The sequence below is a fragment of the Squalius cephalus genome (genome assembly GCF_949319135.1).
Source record: "Squalius cephalus genome assembly, chromosome: 24".
Lineage (NCBI taxonomy): Eukaryota > Metazoa > Chordata > Actinopteri > Cypriniformes > Leuciscidae > Squalius > Squalius cephalus.
Window position 1 is genome coordinate 7,611,838 of NC_137145.1, and position 21,947 is coordinate 7,633,784.

The window sequence follows — 21,947 nt, forward strand, 5'->3', positions numbered from 1 at the left end:
AACCGCAACAAATGATTTTTATTTCAAAAAAGTGACCTTTTCAAACACACTTCTGTTTCATTACTGCACACTGACACACAACAAATCAGACTCCCTAAAAGGAACACAAAGGATAAAAAAGGAACTTGTTCAAAACAATGAGTTGGTTTTTTTGGATCTCCTCTCTTTTTAAACTAAGATATTTGCAGTGACAACAAATAAAACAGGAAACAAGCAGTGAGGACTTTGCTCTCTCTATCTCTCTCTCAAGTATTCACACAAGCTTTCATCCAAATGTGAGGAAGATCCTAAAAGCACTCCAGATCGGCTCGGAGATTAGCTCACAGGCGTCTTGTCGCCATTTTCGACTACTTTTCTCTTCTCCTTCACTTTGAAAACATTCGCTCTGTAAAACTTCAGTTCTTTTATGCTCTCCTGGATGTCTTCCAGCGCTCTGAAAATTCAAACAGACACAACAGTATTCTGAGATCAGACAAAACAGCTCTCCTTTAGGGTTTAATATTTATGAAGTACATGGAAGCCTCTCCTGCGATGCTGAATGTGGCATTCGATAATACAGCTGTGAAACACCTGTTAAGCACACAGACCTGTGCGATGCTTTTTTCTGTGGTGCGAGACCGTACTCCTCTGGATACCATCGTCTGGGAAACAGAATGGAAAAAAAAACATGTATTTTGACATCATCAAGTTCTTCCTGTACTTGCTGAAGCACGTCTGAATGCATTAATGTGGCAACAGCGGCCGTTCGGGAATCTGACAAAACCTAAATGGGGAACAAACCTGGACAGCTCTTTAATGGTGCTCACGTCTATAATGCGATAGTGAAGATGTCTCATGAACTGCGGCATGAACTTATCCAGAAACTTCTTATCGGCGTGAACGGAGTTCCCTGTGGACGAAGAGGCACAATTTGACACCTGTAACATGCAAGAGAAACAGAGCAGCTGGTGTCGTGCGTTACCCGCGAGAGGACACTGTCCGGGTGGCGTGTGCTGTCGGACGAAGGACAGGAATTCGTACTCTGCCTGTTGGAGAGTGATGTGGCTGTCCCGGACAGCCTGCGTCAAGCCTGACTGGCAACACAAACCACAAAACACACATCAAGCTCATTCAGGCGAAACAGGAAACACTCAGAACGTGCGTCAATCTGTACTCACCTTCCCATGATGCTCTTTGCACCAGTCTGACATGCCGTCAAGCAGATCATCTGGTTGGTTGATGATCAGATTTGGCCCCTAACAACAATAAAAAAGAAGGTTATAGCTTTAAAGAGCCAGTATGGGCATATTTTTTTTATTTGGTGGTGAGGAGTGAGACATATACGAGACATTAGAGGCAGGTGGAATTTTGGGGAGGGACATTCCCGTTTTTGATAGAACAAATTTGTAGACATTAATATTTTAATTCATTTAATTTTTTCTAAAAAAAATTCTCTATTGATGTTGTGTATAGGGGGTTATGGGTTATAATGTATTTATTAGATTTTTTTATGTTTGTACTTTACTATTCATTCTATTGGTCATTGGATGGACATTTTCCTTAGATACTGACAGTAGTAATAACAAACATTCACACACAAATCATACATACACATATTGCAAAATATACATAAAAACAGATATGATAAAAATTAAGCTAACAGCATAATTCTAAAACTTACTGTAGATATCACAGTCAAACAACAAAACTTAAAATGGGGCCCTAATACCTACTAAAATAACTAAAAAAATAATTTAAAAAAATGTAAAAGTATTTATTTACACAGTTTAACCCTCTGGGCCTCTTCGGTCGGAACTGACTGACTAAAATTAACGTTTTTAATTTTTACTTTTTTTTTTTGCTTCATTGGTATGGGATGACACTTGGTGACTAGCTATGTGAACACAAACAAATATTAATTCGGATATGCTCAAACCGGTTCCACGGAGGGCCTAGTGTATGCAGGTTTTCTCTTTTACCTTGAACCAAACTGATTGAGTAGGTCACTAATTGGTTCAGATCTCCCCTCACCTGGTAGTCTAGGTCTTAATTGGGCACTAATTGAAGGGAAAGACCAAAAACCTGCATACACTAGGCCCTCCGTGGAACCGGTTTGAGAACTCTGTGTTAAAGAGTCTAAAAAAAGGAACACTTGGCACCTTCACTATCAAAATGACCGACATAGGAAATTAATGGAATATATATATATATATATAAAAAAAAAAAATTAAGCAATGAATTAGTTCATCTCTAAACATCTTGAGTGCAAAATAGACACCCACGCGCACACACACACACACACACACACACACACGGTAAAACTGCATCAGAGATGATTTTGAGAATATGTGAAAACTAAAAAACAAAAGGAAATCCCGCACACTATCAATACTTGCAAAAAGTATCAAACATATTTATTAGCAACGTTTCGGTCTCATGACCTTTTTTTTGATACTTTTTGCAAGTATTGATAGTGTGCGGGATTTCCTTTTTTTTGTAACTTTTTTTGGTCTTCTCTCCTACGCACCTACACCTGCAGGTGTGCGTTGGTAATTGTTAATTGAGAATGTGTGACATAAAATCAATGAATTCAAAAAGACTCTCATTCTCTCACGTTTTGACACACACACACACACACACACACACACACACACACACAACCTCCAGGCTAATCACGGTATTTGTTTATAAAACATAAATTATAGGGAATCCAAAAGCCTCTCTATATATTTATAGAGAGCTGTGACATTACACAAGTTTGTAAATTGTTAACACATCCAGATGGCACTATTCTCACTTAAAAAAAAAGAAGATATTTTAAAGGCCTTCACTCCATTTGAATCTGAAATATTGCAATTATTTAAAAACAATTATATTAATTTTAATGAAAAAAAAATGGCTTATAACATTTTTATAAATATTGCATAGTATCACAAAATCTATTATATTACATTAATATATTACATTGATTTTCCTGAAGAAAAAAAAAGAAGTTACATTTCAGGGATTTGGTCACTATAGACCATTTTTAATATATGCTTTTGGCCATGGGACCTTTAAGTCTTTGCCCTGTTGGAAGAATCTGAAGTATGATCCTTTTATATTCTATTGAATTTTATATTTATTCCATTTATCTTGATACAGCATTTTTTGATACAACATTTGTTGTTTTAAATGTAGTTTTTACCTAAACTTGAACTTAAAAGCCAATTCTGGCATTTTTATAAGTGTATGTGGTATATAGATCACCTCAAATTCAACAAAAATGAATCTGGATAAAATCTGCATATGCAAAAAAAAAAAAAAAAAATCTGATATTTGCTGGAGACTGAACATGGCCCAGTTCTCACTGCATGGGACTTTTATTCCAAGCAAAAAAGAATCACCAACCTCAGCAATGATGTTCAGGTCAGAGTCTGTAACTATGCAAGCCATCTCAATAATCTTATCCTTCTCGATATCCAGCCCTGTCATCTGAAACAAGAAACACATTGATATGCAACCCTGAAAACCAGTCATTCAACCTATGACTGCACAATCACTCGTCAGTCCAAAGATATTTGCAAAGAGTTCCTGGATTAAAAACTGCGTAGGGTGAATCCAAAACCAGAGACTGTGTGCAAAAAACTTGTAAACAAGCAGTTCAGCTGCAGTGACTAGCCCCAATCTTATCCAAAGAAGTATGAACAGACTGTACTGGACCTGCTATATAAGCAGATGGCATGTTTGAAAAGGGATGCAATCATTTCACACACTATAAAACGAAATACTATAAAACTATGCAAAGTCATTCAGCATCGATCTGCTGTCAAATACTGTGGTCATACATTGTTTCTGTTAAAACATCTTGATTTTGACTTAAAGTGTGAATCAGTTAAATCATGTAAAAAGACTATTGTGTCGTTTATTGTGTTGTTCAACCGCTGTTTACCTCCAGATCCACCCAGACCATCCGCTGCGCCACGGACTGTGACATCTTCCTGCTGTGAGGTCGTCTTGACATCAAACCCTTGGCGAGCACAGAGGTACATAGACTGAAGAGAGAGAGGCTGTGGGCTGTAAACACTGGTGGGAATGCTTTAACCCGCTGTGATGACACGCAGACTCGAGTCAGGACTCTTAATGCTGAAACACGCGCTGCGGTTGCACTCCACATGTGTGCCCGCATACTGACGTCTTCCGAACGCAAGTGTCGTAAATACCAGCGCGGCGCAACAGTAGGTCAGCGGCAGATAAGTAAACTCCATGGTAACAGAGTATGCGCTTTACTAGTTGACCAACATTGTTAATTTAAATGTTTTTATATAGTTTTGCACTTGATGTAATTGATGGTAATTATTATTATTATTATTATTATTACTACATACAACGTGTGCGTGTTAGGGGTGTGCAAAGCAGCCGGTATTTGTATCTGTATTTGTATTTGTTGAGGGGGGAAAAGTATTTGTATTCGAGTAAAATTCAAAATAGGTGTAAAAATCCTTTTTTTTTTCTTTTTTTTTTCTTTTTTTTTTTTTTGCGTTACACTTCTAATTTACGTTATAGTGTAAGTATTCTTTAATTATATCCATTATAATAATTATGGATATGCAATATTGGTTGATGTTTTTCCATAAATCCAGCAATGAACATGTAACAAGGAACGTCATTGAAAAGAAAATAACATTACCTACGTTATTTTCTTTTCAATGACGTTCCTAAAAGAGCTAGTTTGTCACGGTACCAACATTTCAGTATTCGGTACCAATACCAGTGAAAATCCACGGTTCTCGGTACCAATTTCGGTACCAAAGCTTAATTTAGATTAAATGTACATATATTAAAGTGCATATCACGGTTACAAAGATGGAAACTGTAGTATTAAAAACACTTTACAATAAGATTCCATTTGTTAGATAACATTAGATAAAATGACCTAACAATAAACAATATATAGGCTATAGGCCTACAGTCGCAATTATTCTCCTTGGGGTTAATTTAAAAATACATTTTTAAAATCAAAAGTTAACATTATTTATGTTAACATTATTTAATGCACAATGAATGAAGTGAACAAACATGACCAATCAAGTGTTTGTATTAAATAACATTCACAAACATTAATTAATGTTGTAAAAATATATTGTTCAGTGTGTTGATGTTAGATAACGCATTATGTTAATGAATGGTATCTTATTGTAGTGTTACCAAACTATATAGGAGATAAAACGTGTTTTATTTGACTTGACTGTACTTTTATTTAATCCAACACTCTCAGAAAAAAAGGTACAAAAGCTGTCACTGTGGCGGTACCTTTTCAAAAGGTACACCTAAAGAGTGCATTTAAGTCCCTCAAAGGCACATATTATTGGTACCAAACATGTACATATTAGTACCTAAATGGTACATATTACAATCTTTTTGAAGGGTACTGTCCCAGTGACAGCTTTTGTACCCTTTTTTCTGAGAGTGAAAACTGCATTCATATTAAATTTTAAAGGGGCTTTTTAAACCTGCTATCCAGCCAAGAATAAACCTAGAACTGCTTTTCTGACGGACTGATATTAATGACATAATGACGGCTTTTTATTTCATTTCTCATCTCCATAAATATATCTAAAGCTAATGCAAAGGCTAGAAATCAATTAATTCTTTGCTGATACTTCCTCGTCGTCATCATGGTTCGCGCCGCTTTCTCCTTTCCACAAGCGCTTGCTCTCTCGTGGCGTCTGTCGTGTCGTTGCTATGCAATATTAACACATTCATTGTTGTTATTAGTAGTAGTAGTATTTTTGTTTAGGTCATTAAATAGAATTATAACGTGTATTTTATATATTTATTTAAAGGCTTAAACATGGTAGGGTAGAGTGGGGGAAAACGCCCCCCTGGGGTAAAACGCCCCCCACCTGTTTTTCCCAAAATAACAACTAGAGGTAGTTAAGATACATTTTTACTGTTGCTATGCACTATGTTGATAACGGGGATGTACAAATCTCTATGGAGAAGCTGACACCAGCGACATATTTGAAGAGAAGAGGATTGCATGGTAGGCTAAATGCTATAATTTTCAGATATTAGTAAACAAGTGTATAAGAGAATATTGTTCTGCAGGATATTGCAGTGATGTATGATAGATGAATAGTGAAGTCTGTAGTTTGAGATCATAAGTTATTTATAAGGAAAATAATTATATTTAAAAAAAAATTTTTTTTTTTTTAAAAGTCATAGCTTGTGGGGTAAAACGCCCTCCAGGGGGAATAGTTTCTCTCTATCATAATTACTATAATAACATATTTCAGTCTATCAAATCCTTTGTTTTACACTTAATGCAGTATAACTAAGTGGTAAAATCAAAATATTTGAACAAAACATTAAAAAATTACCTCAAGTGAGCATTAGCTTGCTAGTTTGCTAGCACAGTTAAATCACTGATGGAAGGTAGTTGAATTTGGCTATTTTGGACATTCCTGAAATAAATATTAATATATATAAATGTTGATACATTACTTACCTTTTACTTTTAAAGATTAAAAACTATTGCATGTTAATTTTGCTGTTGATCTATGAAGCAAACTGGTTGGTAAGAAAGGGGGCATTTTACCCCACCGCTGGGGCAAAACGCCCCCTTTGTACAAAAATATTTTTATATTTTTAGTCAAAATACTAATTAATTATGAAGGCTGAGCAATTTTAATATTTGGTGAATAACTCCTGCCATAGTCACTCAAAACCGGGATGGCAATTCTAGTCACATTTATGTTTTGTTTCACTGTAATGTCACATTTTCCTTAAGGGGGGGGGCGTTTTCCCCCACTCTACCCTACATTAACTGTATATAAGCATTACAATGTGTTTTAATCTATACTGTACCTTCAATTATCATGCCAATAAAGCATGGTTTATTGTTGTAAATAATTTTGTGATTTCACGTGGACAAAACAGATGCAGTAACGCACTTTGGCCATAAGATGGCGCAAATGGACCATTACTGGGCCTGAATACACACAACATTATGGAAAATATCCCGGAGAGACACGAGTATATCATTCGATATCTCGAAATCCCAAAAGCCAAAGTTTAGGTTTGTATGTTTATGTCTATTTTAGTAGGCTATTTAACGAGCTTATCTTTGACTAAATGTTGTCAGGGTGATAGCCTATCGCTTCATATTTGTGCACACAGCCAATGGTCCCTAATAATTACCTACTTAATGCTTGGTGTATATCATTTATTTGTGGTGTAATACAGCTTTCACGTTCAAATCAAGCTACATGGTCACCTAATCAATTCTGTAGTGGCTACCGCCCCTGTTGTGGATATAAGATCTCAATTCTAACACTAATAGCCAGACAGGACCGTAAACATCATATTTCACCACTGACACAGATAAGAATTTAATGGCTTGGAGTCACCCTGTGAAGTAATCTGTGTGATAAAAGCAACGACCTCCTTCAGACCAGTCTGACGGGAAATAGATAGATAGATAGATAGATAGATAGATGGGGGGGGGGGGGGGGGTAGACTTGATATTATGATGATGTCCCTCTCTCTCTCTAATGGTTGTAGTCTAATAAAAAGGCAGGAGAATAATTAGTAGAGTCGTAGAGCGCTGCTGATGGTGAAGCTCGCCGTCTGATGGCACTAGAGTTATGCGGCATGGGAAAGGCCTCATGATGGGAAGACAGGCTTCATTATTCCTCTCCCTCAGTTTCTGTTTTGCACTAACGCACACGCGCGCGCACAAATTCAAACAAGTGAACTGAAAAAAAAAAAAATGATGAAACAGAAGGTAACCTGAGTTCAGGGCAAGATAGCCCCACCACCCCCTTTATATTGACGTCTTCTTCTTTTATTCAATTGAAGAGCATTAATGTCCTGGAAGTAAGGCACTCGCATTTCAACTTGCAAACACCTCTTTGAATATCTCAAATAGATGTTAAAGAGGTTTGCACATTCTCTTGTAGCCTAAGTGGAGGAATATTTTTTTTTTTGCCGAGAAAACACAAGCGTTTCTGAAGGCTGTTGTCACCATTTCGTTTAGTTTAATTTATTTCAAGGACTTTTAGTTTGTATTTCTTCAGTGCATGCCTTCCATTTGTTTGATTTCCTGCCTCTCTTTAGTTACTATGGTCAGTTTAGTTGTGTTTGCTAATGGCTGCTCACCTGTTTTTGAGAATACTTGCTATTAAACTTTGTTGAGAACTTTATTCAACTGTGTTTTCATCTGTCTGCCAGCAAACTGTGGAAGTTTATTTAGTCAATTTTAGTCAATTTCTAGAAACTTTCATCGAGTGAGTTTGAGGCACAGATCCACAGACCCAAAATACCCCCTCTCAGCTATCCTTTGAGGGCATGTAGATACATTTATGCATTTGGCAGATGCTTTTCTCCGAAATATTCCACTGCATTTCAAGGCATATATTTTTAATAGTTCATGCATAATTTCGTTGGGAATCGAACCCATGATCCATGTTGAGCACACAGGAAAGCATACAAAAAAGTTATTTTCCACACTTCATTTGTTTAAAATTTGTTTTTTTTTTTTTGTAAACAGTAACAGAAGGCTACCATTTATGTTGATAATTTGTGATTTTTTTGTTTATTATGATTTTGTTTTGTAATGTGTGAGAAATATTAATGTTAATGTTCATTTGTTTTTCAAAGTGTGATTTTTTGTTTTTCTTCATGGAACCGTTGATGCAAATAAAGAACCTTTATTTTTTATAATCTGAAGCTAATACAAGAGTTAGTACGTGTAACAGAGGCCAGCTAGAAAGAGCTGTGCATGTAAACCTCACTCCCTTGGCCTCAAGAGGCTCTGCGTTTCACCCATCCAAGTGCACACACACAGCAGTGAGTATTGAACACATACACACACCCGGTGCAGTGGGCAGCACCAGTGAGGTTTAGGAGGGGTGAGTGTAATGGAGGCAAGCTAAGCTAGGAAGAGCTGTGTGTGTAAACCTCACTCCCCTGGTCTCAAGAGGCACGTTAGAGACTGCAGTCTTTAGCGTTCTTGTTAGTGCGCCTGCCTCTCATACCAGAGACACCGCTTCAAATCCCTCTCGGAGCGGGTCGAGTAGGACCAGTTACATGCGCTTGATGAAAAATGCAAATGTTAGCAGCATTGGTGTTTTAAAAAAGGGCCACGAGGGTCGTGTTAAAAAACGACCCTTCGTGTCCGACATCCTGGAAGATGTTTGGGGTTGAGCCATGTCATTACACAGGGGCTCAAAGTGATAATCCAGCAAATGGATTTAAGCTCTTGAAAGCTACTAGTGCATGTCCTAATGCATCCGTCACTTCTGAACTCTCGCCAGATAAGAGGACGGAAAGCGCAGGCTGCAGCCATAAAGTGGACAGACTAATGCAGGCCGGGCGTCTGATATCATCCACAGCACAGATCAGCTCACCCACAAACTGCCACTGTCACCAACAGCCGCCACATAGGTGAAAAGGAAATATATTTAAATTGTGCTTTTTTGGGACATACTTAATATATTTAAATTGTACTATACTAAGGGCATATTAAATTAAACAACTTCAAGTATATTAAGTGTATTTCAAGATCAATTTTAAGCTGTTTGCAATATATATTACATTGTGCTAAAATGGAACCACTTCAAGTACATTTAAGTGTATTTCTTTACAGTTAATTTAAAATATACTTTCATATTTCTTAAACTAGTTAGAATATATTTGAAGCTTAATTTTAATGTACTTCAAAAACATTTAAATAGCATTCAAATGTATTAGCATTACACTAATAGTTTATTATAAAGCTGTTTTATTCAAAATGGTATATTACAAGTGCAAAAATAATTAAATTTAAATGTTAAGACATACACATACTCTGAAATCAAGAAAACCTTAACATACTATCTTGTTTGCAAAACAAATACATTGCTAAGTACATTGCAAAATAAATACATAAGAGTACATTTAAAAAGTACAGCAGCATATATAATCTCTTGAACAAAATACATAATGATCAGTGAAATGAAATAGAGCTATATTTATATATATTTTAGAACATTTCAGTTATACCTGTATTACTAAAAAGCACACTATGAATATTACATCACTAAATAATTAAGCATCACAATGCAATTTTCTGAAAAAATGAAAATAAAAGTTATGGAAAAACAATGTGCAGAAGTGAATAATGCATTATTTACAAACTTAGGCCTACAAATGGCTGAACCAAAGAAACAGAAGAGTTTGAATGTCACATCTTCATCTTCTAAATCTAATTTTAAATATGCGAATTGCAATGCTTAATAATAGTTGACAAATGTTTATAATACATTATAAGTTGGTACATTGTAAATGTAAAAAATGCTGTACAAAGATATATACATAAATATTTAAGCGTTCCTAAGCGTTTATAAAGTACATATATTTTAAACCCACTAAAAGCTTAATCATTTTGCTATGTTATTACACAAAGTACACATAAAATCTACTTTAAGTAAGAGTAACATAAGTATGTTTTGTGTAAATACACTAAAACGTCACTAAAAGTTTGTTTGTGTTTAGCATATTTCTTAAAAGTGTAACTAAGCATATATTTCTTACCAATGTACTTCTAGTGCACTTTTTAGAAATGTTAAAAGTATGCTTGTTTTTAGCATATTTCTTAAAAGTATAATCAATCATATATTTATTAATGTACTTCTAGTGCACTTGTTAGAAATATACTAAAAGTATGCTTGTGTTTAGCATATTTCTTAAAAGTGTAACTAAGCATATATTTATTACCAATGTACTTCTAGTATACTTTTTTTTAGAAATATATTAAAATGAAATTCAATGTATTTTTAATGCACTTCAAATAAGCATGTTGGGAATACAAATGTATTATAAACACAATACTTGAATTTCAAGTCTATTTTTAACACTACGTCTTTTTCACCTGGGATATCAAAACCATGGAGACATTTATTTTAAAAGCATCTTTCCTTCTGGATAAATGCCTGAAGTTCCCGATTCTGAACTTTTTGGCTGGATCTTTGTTGACCCAGATGATTTGGCCACAACTTATTTCTAAAATCGGAAAATCGACAGGCTTAAGTCTGAAGTGCTTTCTGCTCCAAAGAATCCAAGGTGCAAGGTCACAGGAACCCATTAAAACTGTAAAAAACAATCCCAAATGATTGATTTTCAGAGCGTCGGCTGTGTGCACCTTACTGTAAGGTGTAATTGCGGAGCGTACACATTCAGAGCCGAGTGCTACATGGAGGGCTGATGTGTCATGGAATGTTTTTAAGGTGATTTGTTGATCTTTTATCTTTAAAGGGTTTTCGCAGGAAGGCGGTTTATGAGCTGAAAATGCTAGTTCAGCTCTTCACTGACACTTAAAGGGATAGTTCAACAAAAAAAAACCATTCATTTACTCACCCTCACGTTGTTCCAAACCTATATGTCTTGGCAGAATGCGACTGGTGCACTACTCTTCAAGATGGATATTAGTAAACGAAGACAAAATTAGAATTTTTGGGTGAACTATCCCTTTAATGAGCCTCTCTGGATCAGTCTTTTTCCTCCCCAACACCTCTGGTCCTTAGAATTATGGTTTTCTCAGTGCAGCAATAGCATTTTTTATGTGTTTGTCCAAAGTTTCTTGCACTGCTTTTCACAAGCGGTTCTCCCTCCTGCTGAATCTTCAGCGCCGAAAAATCATATTTTACCTGGGCTGTCTGCGTTGAATGTGATGCAATAATAAGGCGTCTACTGTGAAATAATGGCTAGAAGCATCTTTCTAATGAGTTGTCTTTGCAGGCTGTACGACGTATAAAAAACATACAACGTGACCAGTGTGGTTCGATTCAAGAACAAATGACTTTTATGAGAAGGTTCTTTTCAGTAAATTAAAAAATGTACAGCAGCGTGACCATTGTAGTCTGTTATGAGTCTGTCTCTTTTAGTGATTTCATGAGTTTGCACTTACATACAATCAGATATAGTACAGAATTTGTGTATTTGGTGTGAGAGTGTACAGCCCAAGCACACATTTAGGGGAATCACTCACTGTTATGGTACCCTGAAAAGTATACTGTAGAACTTTATAAACAGCGTTTGTATTGAACGTAATAATCTCTGATTAGTATGTTGCTCACAAGCATTCATCATAGACTGACAAATTTAATCAATCACTTCTCTGTCTTCTCAGGACACAAATACAACTAAGTAGACTACTGAATGGGAATAGACTTTGAACTCTCTGAGAGAGAGAAAATATTCAAAAGCTGTTTTCTATTCAGAGGGAGTGTATCTTGTGTGTGCAGGCAATCAAAAAATGTGTTGTTGTCCAAGCTGAGACAGGGAAGGAGATCAAGGGATCATGTCACACTCTTTTTTTTTTGTATTTTAAAGCTCGTCAACACAAAGCCTGAAGGTCAAATCATGCCTGGCGTCTAATCACTCATTCGTTGGCCTCCTGCTGTGATTGGTGCCCCTGAGGTGAGGGCAGGGCCTCTTGCGAAATCCCAAATACCAGAGCAGAATTATTTGTTTAGTTTAGCCAAATGCCACCTGAATGAGAATGAGCACTTCTGATTGGAGGAGAATTGCTTGAAAGGGAAATCGAATGCACCTAAAGGCAGGGTAGGTGATTTGTTCCAGAAACATTTTTTGTTATGCTGGTTGAAAGTCTCTTCACATCCTGATAGCAATCACTAAGTGAAGTGGTCTAAAGCCCGCCACACTGCAAGATAATCGGAGCGATTTTGGACTGATTTCTCCCCTTCTGATAATCCTAGGCAAAGTCCAGATTATCTTGATGGTTCTACAGATTAATTGATCAGATTCCTGTGGTGTGAGGTGTGTTGAGAGACGCTAAATCTGCTCGGAAGAACATCGGAGCCGCCCCAAACTCAAATCGTAAATATTCAACATGTTCACTCTGGCCCCTCACAAATATTCAACCAATCACTCTGGAGATTATCATGTGAAACGAAACAATACCCAATCAGGAAGCGAGCTGACGGAAGACTCATCTCACCTCCAGCTCACGCTGTACAGGTAAAGTCCATGTTCACACCGTCTCCGTGACTTCATCTAAACATTTTTTTCCCCCGAAAAATTTTCTGTAAAAAGCAGTCCATACACTGTAAGCGCCATTTCTTCTTGCGGGTCGTCCGCCATGTTTGTTCACTTTAAAGTCACGTTTGATGCAAGAGATTTTGCGAGATTTCCCGTGTTCACAGTCGGGACTCTGAAATACTGAAACAAAACGGTTAAATCTATGATTTCTTATCGTCATGTTTGTGGCCTCTCACACTTTGAAAATCCTATAAGCTTTTAAAAAAAGATTTTGGTGTGGCTCAGCCTTAAATGTATTACGTGTGTGTATATATCATCTGTGGAAGGCGTAGGACCATAAAATGTGTGTCCAATGAATTATTGCATTCGTTCTGAATGCAGAGTTAGACAGACGTCAGTCACCGAACGCCGCATCCGAAACAGCAGCCGCCTTTTACAGTTCCTCCTCAACCAAAACAATGAGCTTATGCTGCATTCACGCCATAACTACTGTAATATGGAAGAGATGGAAACCTGTGACGTTACACTCAGAGCGGTTTGTGCCTTGAATTTATGTTTCAGTGGCAAAACTACCAATGCCGAAATTATTCTGCAGCAGTCAGGTATACAGGTTAGTTCTCTTTAAGTTATGTTCATTATTATTGTAATGTTGTGTGCTTTCAGACATAGTTTATGTCATGTTTTGAAGGAGGCGTGGCTTTGGAGACGCTCTGAACGGAGGGTGGGATATTATGCTTTCAAAGCTAGCTCGCTATTGCGAGCTTCTCCAAAAATGACCTACCCTACCTCAGAAGGAGGTAAACATGCACTGCAATATTTACATGTCAGTTAGTTTAGTCAATAGTTTTTAAACTGATGAGACATCTGTAATGTTTTGGAAGATAAACTTTTCCTCACAGCTGTGTGGGTGTAACAGTCATCATGAAAACAGTAGATGCAGGTTTATGTTGCTCATCTTCACCTGTGCAAGTGTCTGTGGTTTCCTGGGAAACGTGAAAATCCAATCTGATAAATTGTTTAGTGGCCTATGTGAAACCTGTCACTGCAGAAATACAGACTGAAGATGCTTTAAAGACAGCTTCGCAACATGACTCATGGTTATTCCATACTGTAACATGGTCTAGGGCCATTTTGAGCATTGCTTAATACCCCAAACATCATATTCTAGGCTGTTTAAGACAGTAGAAATCACTGATTGAACAACTTGATCTGTTGCTTCAAGTACTCTAGCATCTTCTACATTTTCCATTAGAGAGCAAGCCACATACCTGGAGAGAGTTCATGGGAAGAATTATAAAAATGTTGTTTGCCTAAAAATGTTGCTCTCAGATGCCTTTATAGCTTAGAAAAAAAATAACATTATATAAGTCAGTAATAAGAAATCTGGGCATGCAGAACTCTTTTGACATTTGACATTCATAAAATTCTACAAGTGTTGGATGCTAGATTATTATGCAATATTATTATATATAGTATTGTATTATAAAATTACATACACTCTTGAGAATGAAGGATCCAAAAGAGTTTTTTACAGCAATGCCATATCGCTTTTTTTCTTATTGTGAAGAACGTTTTAACAATTCACGGAACCTTTTTCCACTATAAACAACCTTTTGTGCAATGGAAAGTTTCTATGGATATTAAATGTTTCTTCATGGATCCATATATGCCAAAAAAGAAGCTAAAAGTGTATAATATTTGGGCTGATTTGATTATGCTTTCAGCTTCTAAAACACTATGGGCCCTATCTTGCACCCAGCGCAATTGACTTTGTACACCGACGCATGTATCATTCCTATTTTGCACCTGCGCACAGCGGACTTTTCCCTCCACAGACACACGTCGGTAAATTAGGAAATGAACTTGTGCTTCCGGGGGGCGGTTCAGTGCAAAGAGGAGGCGTGTTCCGGCGCAAACGTTCACTGGTGCTATTTTGCAGGTTTAGAAAACAATTCCGCCACTGACCAGGAAAAACCTAGTCTAAAGTCCATGGTGCGTTGATATTCATATGCTATTTCAAGGTTGCATGCTTGGCCATAATCAATGTAGCGTGTGCACAACATGCATACACTTTAATTCTCTCATCTACACACAGACGCAGCAGTTTTCATTTTTGCAAATCATACATTATTACAATAGATAGATAGATAGATAGATAGATAGATAGATAGATAGATAGATAGATAGACAGTTTATTATAAAAGCATACATCTAGCTTACACATTTACCCAAATTATCATACGCCTGTTTAACCGAAGCTAATTTGGGTGTTTCTCCCATTCCCATACAATGTCACTTCACTTTTTGCGTCGGTCGCAAGAGTCATTTATCCCGCCGGTATAATAGCAACAGCGCTTAAGACCCGCCCACAAAGTTACTTGCGTTTCGCGCTTGATACTTGCGTTTTAGATCGTTAAAATAGGGCCCTATATTTCTCTCAGTATATTTAAATCCACACATCAGCTGCAAGGTCTGCAAACTAGTAAGCAGCCATTTAGTACACATTTATCCAAACTGACACATAGTACACGTATTAGAGGAACAATCTCCCTGGAAAAGGAGTTTTATTATATATGGAGAAAACTAGCTATTAGCACTGACATTAATTTGCAGTTTTTCATATGGCACAGTAATTATAGGAATAATGCAAAGTGCCTTGTTGAAAAGCTCACTATATAAGGCTTGAACAAGCAACCTTCTAGTTGCCAGCCCTGATCTTTAGCCTTAGCATTCTGTAACATATTGGCCAAGAGTTCCATAAATCCACTCTGATGCACAATTAAAGCCATGTTTAACCCAACAGTGAGACCATTACCCACTGAACAAACAGACTCGCTTGGCCTGCACGGGTTACAGCTAGACAACGTTTATGCAATGTGACCAATCTGAATCACTCAATTGTAAGAACTTTTGAGAGCTGTGAGTTTGATTAATTAAATACAATCAGAAACAATGCAGCATTGGACAATCCAACACAATCTCAAGACAATTCGTAACTATTTTACGTTTTGCTGAATTAGTGGCTAATTCGTACAATTTCGTACGATTTCATTCGAAGGTTTTCGTACGATCAGTTTAAACCCCAGTGACGGGTAGGTTTAGGGGCCGGGTTAGGGGTGTGCCTTTATAATGAGATTCAATTGAATCGTAGGTTTTTATTCGAATCAAATCATATGAATTCATATAAAATCACCATCTCGTAAAATACTTATGTTTTCCCGTGAGATCGGGTTGGACAATCTTCAGAAAACTACATTTTTATTGACTTCTATTTATACGCATACAAATGCTAGAGATCGGAAACACAAGCTCATGCAAAGAAGTTTCACATTTTGTAATTACCATAATTGCGAGATTCCAACGTTTAAAAAGCGTTCACGTCCTCGTAACTCGTAATTTCCTAGAACGTGACGTGTGATTTGTATCATGTGAAGACGTGTGACCAATAGAAGGTAGATAAGTCATGGTGTGATGGCCGCGACCTCTTGGCTGAATTAAGAGAACACACATGTTTTTTTGCAGTAGAAATTTCATGTGCTCAAAGTCTAGTGTGATCACGGCTCTAATGGAGTTTCTGTCTCACAGAGACTAAAAATGCTGGGTTATTTCAACATATGTTTGGGTCAGATATGGACAAACCCAACCGTTAGGTTTAAAAATTTCATTCAAAAATAGAAACGGTTGGGTTTGTCCATATTTGACCCAAACATGTGTTGAAACAACCCAGCATTTTTAGATTATAAGGAGTTATGACAATTAAACGTGAATCAGACTTTCAAATACTATTGCAGCAGGTATTTTTTAACAATTATCTCAAATGGTAGTCATCAGTTTGTAGCTTTGGAAGCCAATTTGATTCATTTTGAACGTTCATATATCTGATTAGACATCAATGTGAAACTGACATAAGACTATTCCAAGCTGTTTTAGAAATGCTGTGGTTTTGCCTCTGTACAATCAATCTTTGGCATTAGACTCCAGTGGCCGAGGTAATTTCCTTTTTCGAAGAATTTCCTTTCAAGCCGAGCATTCATCTGTGCCGACAATGAGGAATTAGTTTAACTCAGTCCATTCTGGCACTCATTTCTAGAAGCACCGCTTTCACCCTTGCTTTTAAAAGCTAAACCATCATTTTAAATGAAGGTCCCCATACCTTTTCCTTTAATTAAAAACCCAAAACCCAAAGGCACAGAAGAACGGCACCTAAATCAATGGGGAATTTAAAAGGTTGAACCTTTTCATTTAGAAGATTTTTAAAAGTCAGTGGATCTTTGCGAGATTTGATGCTCCGTTTGAATGTCTGGGAAATGGCACTCTTTTATCAGCACAGTCATTGACATCTCTGTTTCAGTCTGACGACTTCCAAATGAATCCATGTAAATCCCTCAGCCGAAATGAAACTGTAAAACACGCTCGTGAGGGACTGGATTAGCACGAACACAGCTTTGTATGCCGTCAGCGTGCGGGGTCGACCCATGCCGGCATTTTCCAAATGTCAATAAGCACACTGTGATTTATCTTTAAGTCTAGTTGCAAAGTGCCCGTGTCAATAACAGCTGTTGATGGAGCGTCTGTTCGTGTGCTTTCTCAATGGCTTATAATTTATGTAGAACATAAAATACACAGACCACGGCTGATTTGTGGGTCAGCAGAATCAGAGGCCGTGTCAAAGATGTAATTGAGACCTTTGAGATTGATGTCTCCCTCATGTATAAGGCCTGTGACTTGTATATATTTCTACAAATTTGCATTGGTTGTAATTTTTTCATTTTAGCCAGCTGGAACTATTGATCATATCCACATGTTGTATACCTCTCCAAAAATGTAACTATACACATTGCATCTATGTTGACAGCAACAGTTGTGATCAATCCTCTTTACATAAAAAAGATGGACAGCACGTGCTGGTCAAAATGTGTAAATAAATAGCCTACAATGAAAAAAATCTATCTATTTATAAATGACACACATTACAAACCAATTAAAATGTTTTCATGAAAGTAGAATCTATTAAATGTAATCTACAAATAATTAAATACAATTAAGTATGACTGTTCTGTAAAATTAGTGCTCTTTTATTAATGCGTAGAGCTTGTTTTGTGTGTTGTCAGGCAGGGCTTGGTAAACTAGGTCAATTAGAAGCAATTAAATATCATTCTCCTTTGTTTGTATTATACACGCATAAGTATTAACATTCATTACATTAATAAAAAATGAACCTACTTTATAAAACTGAGATCAGTTAAAATCATTATCTACGGCTTGCCATAGGCTACTCGTTTAGGGGTTCATTCTGCAAACCATGTGAATTTTGAAACATTCGAAACAGTGTGACGTAACAAAGCCTTGTTTGTTGAAATCACGTGTCTTGGTAAGTTCCCGAACCACTCATCTGCAACCAAAACAAAGTGTTTCGAAGCTCTGTTCCGTTCACATTACTGGAAGCTTCTAAAGCAGTGAGACTGATTCCACACGGGTTGGACTGAGACAGCCTTTAACCAAAAAAGGCTTTATATCTTGGTAACCTCACAGCAACATACTAAAACACAATAGCATTGTGTTGGCTTCCAAAAATGTAAAAATCGAATTGGTTAAACTGCTTCTGAAATGTTATTATGAGTCCAATATCTTGACTCGAGGTTTGTTTGTTGGCAATCATTGCCGGAGCAAGTGGTGCAGGTAACAGCATGTAAGTATTTAGGAATTTACTTTGATTCTCAGTCACAAAGGGTTCCAAGTAGAGTATGTTTGCACACGAGCGAGTCAGCGCTTGCACTTTCTGCGAAGGCTCAGGGTTTAAGTTGTGGATTAAAGTACCTTGCTACTGTTCTATAGAGTAGCCATTGAATCTATCATATGCTACATACGGTATCATTAGTAATATCCATTAAATATAGGTCACAACTTCAGAACGTGGTTAGAAGAGCTGGAAAAATAATTGCCATGTTGCCCCCATTTACTCTTCAAAAGATATTTCAGAGGACTGTAAAGATGCAGAGCCTTATATTGGGGATTCAAGCCATATTCTTCATAAAGAGTATGAACTGATGCCCTCAGTTAAATTATTGAACAATTATAAATGAAGAGTGTGTAATGTGTAGGATATTGTGTAATGTGTTTTTTCTTTCTTTTCTTTTCTTAGGTGTAGGTATAATGGAATGTTAGAATGATTGAAGTAGGGCATCTGGAAATGTTATGCAATGTTTCGTCTTGTGTTATATGATTCTTGAGTGCAACTGTAGATGGTTTGTAATTGTGTTGTGGGTTGATGGTGTGTGTTGACCTGCTCTCTCGTTTGCCCAAGACAAATTTGTCCCGAGGGAGACAATAAAGGTCAACTAACTAACTAACTGACTAACTAACTAACTAAACTTTCATAAGGTGAAGAAAAAAACACTCTCTCCCTCTCTCTTCATTTTCCCTTCTTTAAAATGCTGATAATGTCAACCTAATTAGTCTGTGATTGTGCAATCATGAACAATTATTGGACCATCCTCATGTGCATAATACAAATGACAATTAATTACAGATGGTAATTGTCAGCATTTGGTTTGCGAGCAGGTATCACGCCGTGAGGTATTTCAGACCTCATCAGCAGAACGAGACGGGGATTTGCAGCTCACCGACTTTCATCGTGCATGAAGCCATCCATCGGGGGAAGTGGGTGTTTGGTTGCTTGAGCTCTGTAAAAAAAATGCTGTTGTTGTGTTTTTTGTTTTTTTTTTGCTGTAATTTTGTGTTGCTGTTTTATAATACATTATCATAATGTAGCTGTTTGGCTCATTTGCAAGTATTAGGTTTGTCCTGAGTGAGAGAACATTTGAATTTAAATCTCATAATATGAATTATACAGTCAAATAAAGGTTTAGAAGATTTATGCTCTGCAAATAGGGTGTTTAATTGAAAGAAAACCCTTTAATTTTTCACCACATCTGAAAGAGTAGATAACATTAAACATACATCTGAAAATGAATCATTGCACCAGCATCAACACTACAGTCTGAGATTAGGATATATTTCATCGACAGTTAATGTGGTCTTTGTGTCCAAAGCAGAAGTTTAACCTGCTCTGGATTTTCCAAAAAAGACAAGGACAAACTCATTCAAAAGACATTGCAATTAAGTTCTAAAGCAGAGCGAGCCAATTAAAGCTGAAGTTTTACAAAAACATCTGTGTAGAGCATTATGGTCATTATCTGTGAATAAAGATCAATCCATGAAAGACACTTTCAGCTGGAACGAATGACTCATTTATGAGTAATTTGAGCTGTGTAAAAAGGCTGGATGGGGGATATTTGTGATACTCCAGGTCAACAGAGAGAACAATGGAGGCTGAAAAAAATAATAATTGACATGCATATTGATTTGTGAGGGTCCCTTAGAGACCTCAGAGACAAAATGTCAGAAGTTAGTTTGCCATTGACCAGCTCAACTGCCTCTGATATTAATTACAAAAGGCAAATAGTTAAAGCAAGACTGGACGTGTCCATCATCCTAAAGGCACCCAAACACTACAAGATTATCGGGTCGATTTTGGGCCCAAGTGTCCAAGGTAAAGTCCAGATTATCTTGATGGTTCTACTTATTATCTTACCGTTTTCCTGTGTTGTGAGGTGTGTTAAGAGGGAAAATTCACAAATCAGAAATCCTGTTGTGTGTGGAACCCCAAGGACAAACACACATGCACTGTGTAGATTGTCACATGGAACCAAGCGATACCAAATCAGAAAGCTGACGGAAGACGGGCATATACGACTTCATCCCTGCCTTTTTCTTTTACTTTTTTTTACCACACATTTTCTGTAAAAAGCAGTTCAAAACTATTATCGCCATGTTTCTTTACTCTAAAGTCACATTTGACCATGAGATTTTGCGAGATTTCCCATGTTCATAGTCGGGTCTCTGGTTGTTTGTGAATGGAATATGTTAGTGTGTGTGGTGTGTGTCTTGGCCACATCGCGACACTCCACACACTATAGGAACAAAACTGTTAAATTTATGATTTTTTTTAGTCTGGCCCAGCCTTAAATGTCTGGGGTAAAAAGCCCGGTTTCACAGACAGGGTTTAGATTAAGCCAGGATTAGGCCTTATTTGGGCATTGAAATATCTTTTATAAATGCACCTTAGAAAAAAAAACATTACGGTTGTGCATCTTGAGACAAAACAATGGCACTGACATTTTTTAAGATATATCAGTGCAAGTTGCTTTCAGTTAAAACATTTTAGTCTGGGACTAGACTTAAGCCTTGTCTGTGAAACCAGGGGTAGATCTGCTATGCTGCTGCTAGTGTACACAGAAACTGCTGCTGCTGAATAAATAGACAGACATACAACTCGTGTAATATCTAGGCAGGTGGAGCTGGGGGAGGTGGAGGGTTTCAGAGGAACTCTGAGGACAGCAAACACTGAACCAGACTATTTAAATGTTGAGCAAGCAATTTAATTGGCTGCAGGATCAGCAGAGCCAATCAGCTTGTGCCATGCCATAATGTTGTGATTGCGTAACATCTCATAAATACTGAAGTAAAAGATTGTACAATTTCAACTGTAATTATTTCTGACACTTTTTGGACAGTCAAATGCATTGTGCATCATTGCACATGATTTTTTTTACTGACATTTTGCCTTTTTATTAGATATTGGAAAAGTCATGGAAATTAATAAAATGTTAAAAGGTCATGGAAAAGTAATGGAATGTTTTTTATAGTCAATCTAAATTTTTCTAGTCATCTGTTAGACAGAACATTAGATATGATAGAACAAGCAATCACAGCAAATGATGGAGGCGATGCACAAAGCTCCGAAATCACAACCTTTTTAAGTCATTTTTCAAAATCATTTGACAGATTACAGTCCACAAAGAGTCATTTCAAGCAAAGAAATACATTGACTTTAGAAATTTCCATGATTTTTCCATGACCTTTTAACATTTCATACATTTCCA

General features: G+C 36.9%; 1 protein-coding gene across 1 annotated transcript; it reads right to left on the reverse strand.

Moving 5' to 3' along the window:
• Window positions 1–4,182, reverse strand: smfn (small fragment nuclease). The gene is made up of 7 exons (XM_079862004.1): window positions 3,911–4,182; window positions 3,370–3,453; window positions 1,158–1,235; window positions 962–1,073; window positions 781–889; window positions 588–641; window positions 1–433 (listed from the first exon to the last, which is right to left on the reverse strand). The coding sequence occupies exons 1-7, from the start codon at window positions 4,145–4,147 to the stop codon at window positions 316–318; spliced, it is 792 nt and encodes a 263-aa protein (XP_079718130.1). The 5' UTR covers window positions 4,148–4,182; the 3' UTR covers window positions 1–315.
• Window positions 4,183–21,947: the final 17,765 nt, after the last annotated feature.